We start from the raw sequence: 13831 nt of genomic DNA, 5'->3' as shown, positions 1-13831 counted from the left end.
CTTTACCCATGTGTTCACACAAACAGAACTGCTGCCACCTAGTGGTGAGAATTCAGTGGTGAGCTGCCGCTGAGACTGCGATCTCCTCCTCTGCAGTTGATAAAATGAGTAAATCAGAGCGAGAGCTATTCCGTTGTATGTTGAAGCCGTTTTAATATTATAATAAATAAATAAGCAAATCATAGATCAGCTATGCTCTGAAAAATAAACACAGCTATACTTGGGCAAATATGCTGCAGAGCCCGGTCAAAACATGATTTACTTGCTTCAGCAATAAAAAGTGAATTATTGCAGTGCTTTCAGATAAAGGACTGGCTTTAATACATCTCTCAAGACAAAATGTCTTTAAATATGGTATAAAAATAAACACAGGAGAGAAGTGAACAACAACGACAACAAAAAAAGAAAGAAAATAAATAATAAAAAAAAAAGTGCAGACTAGACATTGGACGTGGCCTACAGCTGTCTCCTGGGTGGCCATACAGTTGTGACAAGCAAATTTTTCTACTTTTTTTCTTTTTTAAATAGTGCAATAAAATTAATGGCAATGAGATGGAGGGCGATTGCAGTTGCAGAGAGAGTGTGGATCTTGAAAGCCTTGGACTAGAAGCAGCCGTGAGTTTACAAAGTGTTCTTGTGTTTATTTTTTAAAGGTTTAGCTTTACACTGTTAAATCTGTTGCCGTTTTTGTTTTTATAGTTGTTTCTTTTTTTTCGCTTCTGACATCATTTATATAGTTTACATGTAGACACTTTGGTCCGGCTGGACAGATGAAAGATGGAGAAGACGTAAAACATTGTTGTTTCTCTTGTTCAGAAAGTATGCCTCTTTTCTGTGGAAAAATGTCCTTTGGAAGCCTGAAATGCCCTTAAAAGAGCCTTTCCCCCCTTTTTTTCTCAGGCAGAAAATAAAGCGAGTAAAAAGTGATGTAAAAACTCAGTCCCTTGGACATGCATGTGATTGGTCCGCTGTCGGGGGCCGGACCTATCGGACAGCAGAGATGAAAGTGACAGCGTCCTCGTCCCCGGTGAATTCTCCGAGGCTCAGAAGGATTGCACAACAGCAGGCAGTCTCTTAGACGCCAGAGATTTCCCCTGTAAGAAAACAGAGAGGCAGAGAAAGAAAGAGAGACAGAGAAAGAGAGAGTGGTGACAGACAGACAGAGAATAGGAAAGAAAAACAGAGAGAACAAGGGAAAAGTGTAAGAATAGAAAAGCCAAGATGATCAAAAGAAAGTGCAAAAAGCTGATCTTATGTGTCTGTGTGAGCGAACGAGAGCCTCTCCCACACTGAAACACATTTCCAGCAGCTGTGTGTGAGCAGACACTCCTTAACAAGGGTTAGTAAACTATCAGAGCACAGCAAGCAGACAGACAGACAGACAGAAGATCTGAGCTGAGGAGGGAGGGAATTTACCTGGAAGCATTGTTTTCCTTTCAAAACAAGTTCTTACTTTTCTGCGGGCAAGAAGAGAGAAACAAGTGAGCAAAGAGATATTCTGGCAGCAGTGCTATTTATTTTACCAGGCCAAAATGTCTGACATGCAAATAAAATACAAACACACACACACACACACACTTACACATAGACACACAATTTACAGCAGAGGAGAGGAGACAAACAGAGAGGGAGGGAGGAGGGAAGAGAAGAGTCCAGTATATAAGGGAAAGAAGAATGCAAAAAGAAAGAGAGAGAAGATAATGGAAGAGATGATATGAAAAAAGTGAGAGAAAGAGAAAAGAAAAGAGAACAAGTACAGTAGAGAAATAAAAGAAGATAAAGAGCAGCGGAGAAGAGAATATAAAAGAACAGTGAAGAAAGTAAAAAAATGAAAAAAATGAAAGAAGATAAGGGTAAGAATAATAGTATAGAAGACAGAAAAGATACAAATCAGATGATACAAAAACATAGAAGAAAAAAGAAGAAAGGAAAAGACAGAAGATAAGGAGTTGATATGAAAAAGAAAGTGAGAGAAAGAGAAAAGAAAAGAGAATGCATTCAGTAGAGAAATAAATAAGATAAAGATGAGCTGACATGAGAACATAAAAGAACAATGAAAAAAAACAAAAAAATAAAAAGAAGACCATAAAGTAGATAAGAAAAATAAAAATAAAATAGAAGATAAGAAAGATACAAAATAGATTAAAGGAGAATTAAAAACATATAGAGAACAAAAGAGAAGTCAAGACAAGAGAGAAGAGAAAATTTTAAGAGAATAGAAGAAATGAGAAGAGATAAGGAGAAATGAGAGGAGGGGAGATGAGGAGAATAAAGAAAAGAGAAGATAGGTAAAATGAAAAGAGAAGATAAGAGAAAAAAGAAAAGAGAAAAATGAGAAGATGTGGAGAAATAAGAAGAGTAGATAAGAGAGGAGAAGAACATTGAAGAGAAGAGATGATAAAAAATAAATAAAGAGTAGAGAAGAGAAAAGAAGAGGAAAAAAGAAAAGAGAACTGAAGAGAAGAGAAGTGAAAAAAAACAGAGGAAAGAGAAGACAACAGAAGAGGAGAGAAGAAAAGAAAAGAGAACTAAAGTGTACAGAACAGAAGAGAAAAGATGAAAGAGAAGAAAAGGGAAGTGAAGAGAAGAAAAGAGATGAGAAGAGGAGAGGGCAGTTTGCTTCATCCTGTACGAGAGAAACTGTAGTGTTGTGTTGTCAGTAAAATTAAGTGTGACATCATAGAGGTGTTGGGGAGGTTCAAGCACCAGGACAGAGGTCATCTGACCAGATCTGACTTCTGATTGGTCAGTTAGGCAGTCACTCGGGGTGGGGGAACACACCCACTTACCACATTACGAGTGAATTTTTCAAATGAGGTTCTGCGGTCCTGAAAACTCCCAGACTTCAATCAGCACAAACCAAAAGATACACAGAGTAAAAACAAGAATGCACCAGTGTGTGTGTACTGTTGTGTGTGTGTGTGTGTGTGTGTTCAAAACAAAACGAGACAGTGCAACAACATGTGTGAGGCTGTGGTCATTCAGTTTGCTAGTTCAGATCTCAGTGGATTCTGGTCTGTGATGGATGTGAACTGGTTGTAATGGTTGTAGTTTGGGAATGATGTGTTCGGGTTTTACCTTCTTCTTGGCCTGCAGGAGCTCCTGGTAGGCACTGGATCTGATGAAACGACTGTATGAGTCACTTTTCATGAGCTTATAGATATGTTCCTGGAACACACACACACAAACACACACGCGTCACCTCAGTGTAAGATAAGGTTATTTATGACAGCATAAAGCTTATTCATCCCACAGTCTCTGATGTTCCCTCTCCCTTTTGAGACTGAACTGAATTCATTAAAATGAGCCCCAGATTGTAAAGCAGGCAACCGCTCTGACACTCAGCCTCCTGCGCACCTGTGCATCCTCGAAAGCGTAGCGCCCAGGGTCCTTAACGTTCTGTGTGGTTTTGTCGTAGCTCTTTGAGTCGACATTGATGGCACTCGGCGCTCCAGGAGCCAGGAACTCCTGCCAGATCTCCTGCACTCGCGTTGGCACCTCTCGAATCGGCCTCCGCTTCAGCTCCTGCACGGCCAACCAGAACCTGAGAGAGAGAGAGACAGAGATAAATGAGATAAATGAGAAAGAAGTGATAGGGGGAGAGTGAGAGAGAGAGCGAGAAATACACAAACAGTCAGGTTGCAGTGGTAATAAATAGCATGAGACCCATAAGAGACTGGACTGAAAAAAATAAGAGTCCACTTAAATATTATGAGTTTCTTTAATTTTAACAAATTAAAAACCTCTGGAATATAATCAAGAGGAAGACGGATGATCACAAGCCATCAAACCAAACCAAACTGAACTGCTTACATTTTTGCACCAGGAGTGTCAACAAATTATCCAAAAGCAGTGTGTAAGACTGGTGGAGGAGAACATGCCAAGATGTATGAAAACTGTGATTAAAAACCAGGGTTATTCCACCAAATATTAATTTCTGAACTCTTAAATCTTTATGTTTTCAGATGTTTCTGCATCTTTTTTGTTATTTCACTCATTAAATGCTCTAAATAACAATATTTTTAACAATGTTCATTTTACTCAAACATATACCTATAAATAGCAAAATCAGAGACACTGATTCAGAAACTGAAGTGGTCTCTTAATTTTTTCCAGAGCTGTATATGTCACAAGAACAATTAAAAAAATTCATAATAGCAGACTAAAGCGCTGCCACTATGATTGCGAGATTGCTGGTTCGAATCCAAGTCATGCAGCTTGCCATCAGCTCTCCGAGTCCGAGAGAGCACAATTGGCCTTGCTCTCTCTGGATAGGTAGATGGTAGATATTTCACCATTATTTACATCATTAAATGGAACCAGAACTGTAATACATAATATATTACAATTTATGAAATCATCTGAATTAAACAGACCTTTACGCTGCTTTCACACCTGTCTCACACCTGCCAGACTAGCAGGAGAAAACACATTTAAAAGGAGATGGATTTGTCTGAAGCATTAGCCAAACAGACCAGACACTTTCCACATCTTTTAAAGGGTCTGTCAGTCACATGTTATGGGCTTTTTAAGGGTTAAAGCTGAAACCAAAGGAGATCAAGAGAAACTAAAGAAAACAAAAAAATATATAAAACAAAATATAATAAAACTAAATACTACTACCAATATTAAACATCAGGTATATGATGAGGAGTGGTTTAACTGTTTTTGTTTAACTAATAACATTTACCACACACTATACAGAAAAGTGAAGCACTACGCAGAATCAGCAGCAGGGGGCGCTAGGGTCACCTGAGGTTTTCTGAGCTGAACTCTGACTCCAGGAATTTGAGGAATTGCTCTCTCCCGGCTGGATCTTTCAGAACCTCGTCCATCCCGAAACCCCAGCGCTTCACCCTGCTCTGCGTCGGCTCCTTACTGCACAACACATACACACATATATCATATATACTATATGACTTAATTCAACCACAAACACATTTATACAAAAACATGGTATACACAGTACTGTGCAGGAGTTTTAGACACTCAATCACATTATTATCAAAGTAATAACTAATCATATTATTTTACAAGTTCTTATTTTGAAAGAAGCTGATAACTATGAATAGTACCAGACTTTTATAATGAGAGCCTTGGAGACTTTTAAATGAACACAGTGATGTAAAACCAGCTCTTTTTAAATGAATGCTTTCTGTATTCTAAGTGAATAAACACGTATTGGCTAGATTGGCAAGGAGCTTTTCATTCTAAAGCATTTTGCACAGCACTGTATAATTAATGTGAATATTAATAAAAAATGTCAGCCCCTACTGAGTTAGTGAATAATTTAGTTACATTTTTATCAATCAATCAATCAATCAAACTTTATTTTAACTCGGTAATACTATTATTTTCAATGCAGCCAAGCATTTACAACTTAAAGGGATTGAAAATTAAAGTCATGTATTTAATCAGGTGAGCTAAAATGAGGTACTTTATAAACAAAAATGATAAAAAATTAAATAGTACAAGAATTAGAAAAACAAACAGTTTAAGATTTAATTAAGAAGACATAAAATAATTCAGAATAAGAGAATAATTAAACAAGCTAAAAATAAATAATACAAAGATTTGTTTTTAGAACAATAAAATATAGAAAGAAAGTAAATGATAGAAAAAAGTTGGAATAAATAAAAGCATGAAATAAATGAAATAAAAACGTAAAAGATCAAAATTTAAAAAGGTAATAAAATAAATTGGATTAAAAGGTATTAAATGAATTAAATAAATATGAAGGTAAGAGAAAACCTCAACTAACACAGTTACAGGCTGTCTGAAGTTGTTTAGAAAAGAAAAGAGTAAAATAATTTATATTAAAATGATTTATATATATATATATATATATATATATATATATATATATATATATATATATAGTATTATTACAAACTAGCATTAAATTAACCAAACACATGGAGAAGTTTAATCATTGAAATAACTGTAAGTTATTGTATTAATGAATGTAAAAATTAATGACTACAAGCAATTTTAGCTCATTGCTATATGTACATTTATCAGTGTAACAGATCTAGTGTAATAGATCATAGATCATGTTCACCTCGCCTCCAGCTCCCAGAAGGTTGTGTCATCTGATATCCAGGGGTTTGAGGGGTCGGGAGTGGAGAGAAATGGATCATAGTCTGCATATTGCTCTGTGTAGCCTAGTAAGCTGCAAAAGAATCAAAACAAAAGTCACAGTCTGTCACTGTATCCTAATCCCAGGATATATCCTACTCTTAATATATACCCCTATAAACTGCACCCTAAATCCTAATATATACCCCCATACACTGCACCCTAAATCCTAATATATACCCCTATACACTGCACCCTAAATCCTAATATATACCCCTATAAACTGCACCCTAAATCCTAATATATACCCCTATACACTGCATCCTAAATCCTAATATATACACCTATACACTGCATCCTAAATCCTAATATATACACCTATACACTGCATCCTAAATCCTAATATATACCCCTATTAACTGCACCCTAAATCCTAATATATACCCCTATACACTGCATCCTAAATCCTAATATATACCCCCATACACTGCACCCTAAATCCTAATATATACCCCTATACACTGCATCCTAAATCCTAATATATACCCCCATACACTGCACCCTAAATCCTAATATATACCCTTATACACTGCACCCTAAATCCTAATATATACCCCTATACACTGCACCCTAAATCCTAATATATACCCCCATACACTGCACCCTAAATCCTAATATATACACCTATACACTGCACCCTAAATCCTAATATATACCCCCATACACTGCACCCTAAATCCTAATATATACACCTATACACTGCACCCTAAATCCTAATATATACACCTATACACTGCATCCTAAATCCTAATATATACCCCCATACACTGCACCCTAAATCCTAATATATACCCCTATACACTGCATCCTAAATCCTAATATATACCCCCATACACTGCACCCTAAATCCTAATATATACACTTATACACTGCACCCTAAATCCTAATATATACCCCTATACACTGCACCCTAAATCCTAATATATACCCCTATACACTGCACCCTAAATCCTAATATATACACCTATACACTGCATCCTAAATCCTAATATATACCCCCATACACTGCACCCTAAATCCTAATATATACCCCTATACACTGCACCCTAAATCCTAATATATACACCTATACACTGCACCCTAAATCCTAATATATACCCCTATACACTGCATCCTAAATCCTAATATATACACCTATACACTGTATCCTAAATCCTAATATATACACCTATACACTGCATCCTAAATCCTAATATATACCCCCATACACTGCACCCTAAATCCTAATATATACCCCTATAAACTGCACCCTAAATCCTAATATATACACCTATACACTGCATCCTAAATCCTAATATATACACCTATACACTGCATCCTAAATCCTAATATAAACCCCCATACACTGCACCCTAAATCCTAATATATACCCCTATACACTGCACCCTAAATCCTAATATATACCCCTATAAACTGCATCCTAAATCCTAATATATACCCTTATACACTGCACCCTAAATCCTAATATATACCCCCATACACTGCACCCTAAATCCTTATATATACCCCTATAAACTGCACCCTAAATCCTAATATATACCCCTATACACTGCACCTTAAATCCTAATATATACCCCTATAAACTGCACCCTAAATCCTAATATATATGGGTGTGCCATATCGTATCATACGCAAATAATATTGCCAACTTTTTTGAATATCGTGAACAATATTATATCTTAAAATATCGTGCCATATCACCCACCCATAATTATCACAGTACTTTTTTAATGTTTTTAGCAAAAGGAAAATTCACACTGTTCTCATTTCCCATTAAATATCCACTAGAGACTAGAGATTATATCTGTCTAGTATCATTTATTTTACTTTAATTATTGATATATAGAGATATTTGGAGTGTAGTATTAGTATCACGACATTCTGGATCATTGATTCCATTACAATCTGATGAAAATTCATGTATTTTTTTTAAATATCTCAGTTAGTGGTGTGCCATATCATATCGTATGCAATATTAAAAAATATTTTCATTTTGTTGCAGTGGGGTATTCTTGAAATATTTATTTTTTAATTGAATGTTTTTTCGTATCGCCAAGAATATTGTTATAGCAAAAATACCAAGAAATATCATGATATTATTTTTTGGGCCATATCACCCACCTCTAACCCCTATACACTACACCCTAAATCCTGAGGGCCACAAATCTGCCATCAAGCACAATTTGCCACAACCAGCTGAGGAACATTAAGAGAACTTCTCAAAGACGGCATGTGATTTCAAAATGAAATAGCAGGAGTAGATTTTAAAGCACAGTGAGCTGTGGCAGGCTGTCCAGATTGCACCATGCAGGTCGATATGTCAGGATAAAGATATATCGTGGAGTCAGGCAAACGACTGCATCATAAATCCAAAGAGATAATGTTTGTCTTTCAACAAGAGTGTGAACTAGATGGCCCATTAACAGGATCAATAACAATAACAAGAGAAGGTTTAAGCACTGTAAAGTAATGAGGATCAAAGGGTAGATCAAAGTACAATCTCTCTCTCTCTCTCTCTCTCTCTCACACACACACACACACACACACACACATACACACACTTACCCCTCTGCAACTTTGGACATCTTCAATCGATGCCTATCTAACTGTGCCTGCCAGAATTTGATCTGAAAAGACAGTAAGAAACAGAGTCAGGGCTTTGGCAGTGTGTGCTGATGTGTTACTATGTATTATGTCTCTGTATTTCTTTCCACAGGATGATGAAAATGTAAAAATACTGTTGTTGTGAGACATTTGCCTGAACTCCACGACAAACTGTGTATTGTCTCAACAGGAAAAACTGAATTTATTAGATAAGAGTGCCTAAAAAATATACCAAATGCTTTTGGTTGGGTTTGGGGAGAGGGAGAACAGTAGATAAGGACACATACATGGGTTGGACAATGAAACTGAAACACCTGGTTTTAGACCAGATAAGATGATTTATTGTCCTGACGGACAGTTCTGGTTGAAACAGGAGAGTTTTGGTGCACACTGCATTCTGCCGTGATTTGAGCAGCCGTGGTTTTATGTTTTTTGGATACAATCCGGGTTAGCACCCGAACATCCCTTTCAGACAGCTTCCTCTTACAGCGTCCACAGTTAATCCTGTTGGATGTGGTTGGTCCTTCTTGGTGGTATGCTGACATTACCCTGGATACCGTGGCTCTTGATTCATCACAAAGACTTGCTGTCTTGGTCACAGATGTGCCAGCAAGACGTGCACCAACTATTTGTCCTCTTTTGAACTCTGGTACATCACCCATAATGTTGTGTGCATTGCAATATTTTGAGCAAAACTGTGCTCTTACCCTGCTAATTGAACCTTCACACTCTGCTCTTACTGGTGCAATGTGCAGTTAATGAAGATTGGCCACCAGGCTGCTCCAATTTAGCCATGAAACCTCCCACACTAAAATGACAGGTGTTTTAGTTTCATTGTCCAACCCCTGTACATAGTTGCATGTACAGGAGAGGAAAGACAATTCATGATAAATGTTTTTATACATGAGCAATAATCTCAATATTATTTAAATATAGGAGTGATTCTCGAAATTCTCTGCAATTAAGATTTCAAACTTCAGTTTTATATTTGTAAAAAAAAAACAATTTAAAGTTATGAGCAAGCTATTGTTTTCTTTACATTTAAATTTAAATATTTCTTTACATACAGTATGCTGACCCCTTTAACCTCACAGCAGCTTTTAAACTAAACACATGTGTAAACATAATATAACCTCTTTGTATTTCAGTTAAATATAAGGACACAATAAGTTTACAATATGTAAATCACTGCCACATAAAAAAGATCTTTACAGGTTTCTGACAGAAACACATGTCTATCTACTGAGATTCACTCTGGCAGCTTTTATATGTAAGATATTCATTTGATTCAAATTCAAATGATTTTGATTAACCTCTCAGCCCTACCTGGAGTTAATTATGCTGAACAATTAGTATTAGTATTAGTATTGTTTATTTTAAGATGATTTTATAGCATAACTGATATAATGATCATATTACAGCATTCCAAGGCAACTACACCCTTTTGAAGTGCAGTAACCCTTCAATTAAGAAGATTCAGACAGTGGAACTGGAAAATAAAATGTTTCAATATCCTAAAAATAAATGAATAAATAAATATATAAAGGTACTTTTATACTGAGGTCTGCAAAAACGATCAAGGTTCTGTATCTTTTAATTATGTATAATTTAAACCTCAGAATATGTCAAATGTAGTTTTTCTGTTACTTCAAGTTTTTATTGTCAGTACTCTTAGTGTCAGTTAATCAGCAATAGCTGCTCTGTGCATCTGTGTACAAATGTGGGTGTTTTTTGCAATTCTTCTGTAGTTTTCTGTGATTGTTCATCGATCAATATCACATAGCACGCTTAGTGTTACTTCACCCACGTCCAGGAAGCAGGTGGAGAAGGTGGAGGTTTTTAGAGCAGAGCAGGAAAATTTAACTTATAACAAATCAATGAGAGTAACATTAATGTACCTTTTTAACATAACGACAGAGCTGTGGAGTGCTGAATATTATTAATACTGTCTAATGTGTGTGTGTGTAGTTAGTTTATTACAACGGAGACAATTTCTAGACTTAATACAGACTTTATGTAATCAGTAAACACAGCGCTGTGGAGTTTATAAATAAATACATGTTTAAGTTAGCTGCCCATGAACTTACTGTATTGTCATTTAGCTAAGATACACAACATAAAGCTAATGTTTATGCCTTTATTATTGATTAATGCCCTATATTTAATACTTACAAGAAATCCTAAGTTAACTTAATTTATTAAATGATTAATTATTAAATTATTACTTGTGGTATTCATGTCTATTTTGTGTTTTACTTATTTCTATTTGTGTTTGCAATGTGGAAATGTATGTTGTAAATGAAAAAAAATAAACCAATTGGTTGTTCATTATTAAGTGAAATTTCGTATTTTATGAAATCTCTTATTTTATGTTTTATTCGATTACTCGATTAATCAAATCGATTTTTCATTAGAGTACTCGATTACTAAAATAATCGATAGCTGCAGCCCGAATATACATATTTATATGGCCAAATGAAAAGGGCTATCTCTGGCCACAAGAGGGGGTCCTGCATCACTGACTTCAGGCGCTTGTGACAGGCGCAGTCTTCACTGGTCTTTGGTCTCAACCTGTCTCTGGAATTCTTGTGTTTTTTGTTGACCTATTTACTTTAAATCAAACTCATTTAAGAGTTCTGCTCTTAAATGAAACATTGCAGAAACATGTATTTTCCCTGTGGAACAGCCTAATGTCATCATTTTCCATAATTTCCCAAAACTGGCCTATAGAGCAGTGGAGCTGCTTCCTGTGGAGTGATGGTGGAGCTTCATCCAATACATATGTGATGAGTTGGGGTGGAAAAACGAATCATAGAGCATTAGTACCTGGCCTTTACCGTTGATGAATTTGTGGATGAATGCAATCAAACCCTTATAGCAACATCGTGTGTACAGCTGGTGAACATAGATTGGGTACAAAAGGTACCAAAGGCATACCCATGTTCTATGAATACCCTTGATTTCAGATGAAACGTGGGATGAGCAGTTGTCTACTTTGGGACATACCATGTGCGCAACAAATGAATACACTGAGTCACAACCTAATTAGGTCAATCAGACTGCACCTGTTCTTGGAGCTCCTCGGCGGTCGGCTGCTTGGCCTCAGGGGCTGGTGTGTGGGTGGGGCTGTGACTGCGGATGTCGTTCTGAAGCCCGTATACAGACTGAACAGGCAAAATATAAAATATGATCAACACAGGCAAACAAAAAGAATCACACGTGCTTAACACACTGGAATAAACAAATACTGGAAAAATAGCCTCTGAGAGCTCGGAGATGCTCTAAAGCAACTACTGTAGTGCAGTCTGTGATTATCTGTGGATTAATTGGAGATTTAGAAATGCAAAGTGATTGCACTGCTTTGCTGCTGACTAAATGTATTTACATTTACATTTACATAAATTTGCATTGAGTTTGATGAAGGTTACACTGAGACAAAGAAGGTGAAACTGAAAGTGTGTTCTGTACCTTTCTTGTTTTGTGAGGGTTCTTCATTCTGGAGGACTTCTTGATGTCCACTTCTGTCGTGTTCACACACCCTGGCTGAAATCCACAAACACATGAAAACACACACACACACACACACACACACACACACACACACAGAAAGAGAGAGACTGTGTGCGCATGCAAACACAGAGCAACGCTTGACGCAGCTAACGTCATCAAACAGCCAGGTCGGAAAACTGACAACAGCTCGAACGTTAGTCCGCTTAAATATTTGCTTAAAACTCGCAAACTGATTCAAATGATGTTCAATCAATAGCTAAAACCCAGCTTAAACACAGATTGGACAAACAAGGACAGTGGACGGGGGATCTTTCCGCAGCTCTGCGGCTCTCAGGATTAGTAGGGTTAGCATGAAATTGCTAATGAGGGAGATTAGTCGGAGCCGCTGAGGCACAAATAGCTGCTTTCCCGAAAAACAACAAACAGCTCGAAACAGGAGGACTGTATTCTCTAATAGCAAGTCAATGTAAAAAAAACAAAATAAAACAAAAAGTCAAAGTCAAGTCAAAGTCAAAGTGGTTTTTATTGTCATTTCAGCTATATACAGAGTACACAGTGAAACGAAACAACGTTCCTCTAAGGACCATGGTGCACATAAACACAAGTGTAGACAGAACAATAGTGCAACAGTACAAAAGTGCAGACAGACAATACAACACCATACAGACAAAGAATAATAAATAACAAGACAAATAAGATAAATAACAATTTTGCAGTGTGCAAAAAGGACCAGGTGAGGTAGTAATTACTCTATTACACAGTGTGCAATAGAGTCCAGTGAGGTAGTAGGGTTTTTAGTGCTTTCCATTTTCTGGGGTAAGTGGGGTAAGAGTGTGTGTGCATGTACAGAAAAACCATCAGTTCAGTCTCTGCAGTTAAGGAGTCTGATGGCTTGGGGGTAGAAGCTGTTGCAGAATCTGGTCGCGCTGGACCGGATGCTGCGGTACCTTCTTCCCGAAGGCAGGAGGGAGAACAGTTCGTGTGAGGCATGAGTGGGGTCATTCACAATGCTGGTTGCTTTGCGGATGCTGCGGGTGGTGTAAATGTCTGTGATGGAGGGGAGAGAGACGCCGATGATCCTCTCAGCTGTCCTCACAATACGCTGGAGGGTCTTGCGGTCAGAGACGGTGCAGGTCCCAAACCAGGCAGTGATGAAGCTGCTCAGGATGCTCTCAATGGTCCCTCTATAGAAGAGTGTGAGGATGGGTGGAGGGAGACGGGCCTTTCTCAGCTTCCGGAGGAAGTAGAGACGCTGCTGGGCTTTCTTGGCTGTAGAGCTGGTGTTCAGGGTCCAGGTGAGGTTATCTGCTAAGTGGACACCAAGGAACTTGGTGCTCTTAACAATCTCCACAGAGGACCCGTCGATGTTGAGTGGAGAGTGGGTGTGTTGTGCTCTCCTGAAGTCAACAACCATTTCCTTTGTCTTGTCCACATTCAGGTGAAGGTTGTTGACTGTACACCAGTCTGTCAGCCGCTGCACCTCCTCTCTGTATGCTGACTCGTCGCCTTTGGTGATGAGACCCAGCACGGTTGTATCATCGGCGAACTTGATAAAGCTGTTAGAACTGTGTTTTGCAGC

At 37.5% G+C, this 13831-nt stretch overlaps 2 protein-coding genes across 5 annotated transcripts in view; both read right to left on the bottom strand.

Moving 5' to 3' along the window:
• Positions 1-13831, bottom strand: part of slc22a15 (solute carrier family 22 member 15) — a 239121-nt gene that overhangs the window by 17949 nt on the left and 207341 nt on the right. The window lies entirely within an intron of this gene.
• The window catches only part of rgs7a (regulator of G protein signaling 7a), a 97806-nt gene continuing 84216 nt past the window's right edge, over positions 242-13831 (bottom strand). For 2 of the 4 annotated variants that reach the window (XM_049463872.1, XM_049463871.1), the window contains 8 exons: positions 12211-12285; positions 11808-11906; positions 8704-8765; positions 6062-6172; positions 4753-4878; positions 3358-3544; positions 3079-3168; positions 2193-2528 (listed from right to left, as the gene is read on the bottom strand). In XM_049463872.1, coding sequence (XP_049319829.1) covers positions 2208-2528; positions 3079-3168; positions 3358-3544; positions 4753-4878; positions 6062-6172; positions 8704-8765; positions 11808-11906; positions 12211-12285 — 1071 coding nt within the window. In that variant the 3' untranslated portion in view covers positions 2193-2207. Of the gene's footprint in view, positions 1095-1416; positions 1458-2192; positions 2529-2789; positions 2844-3078; positions 3169-3357; positions 3545-4752; positions 4879-6061; positions 6173-8703; positions 8766-11807; positions 11907-12210; positions 12286-13831 lie in introns of those variants that run through there. The other 2 variants (XM_049463873.1, XM_049463874.1) reach the window with 2 other exon arrangements.

This window comes from Astyanax mexicanus, chromosome 14 (genome assembly GCF_023375975.1).
Source record: "Astyanax mexicanus isolate ESR-SI-001 chromosome 14, AstMex3_surface, whole genome shotgun sequence".
Classification (NCBI taxonomy): domain Eukaryota; kingdom Metazoa; phylum Chordata; class Actinopteri; order Characiformes; family Acestrorhamphidae; genus Astyanax; species Astyanax mexicanus.
Note: the sequence above shows the minus strand (reverse complement) of the source record. Positions and strands in the feature narration are given on the sequence as shown.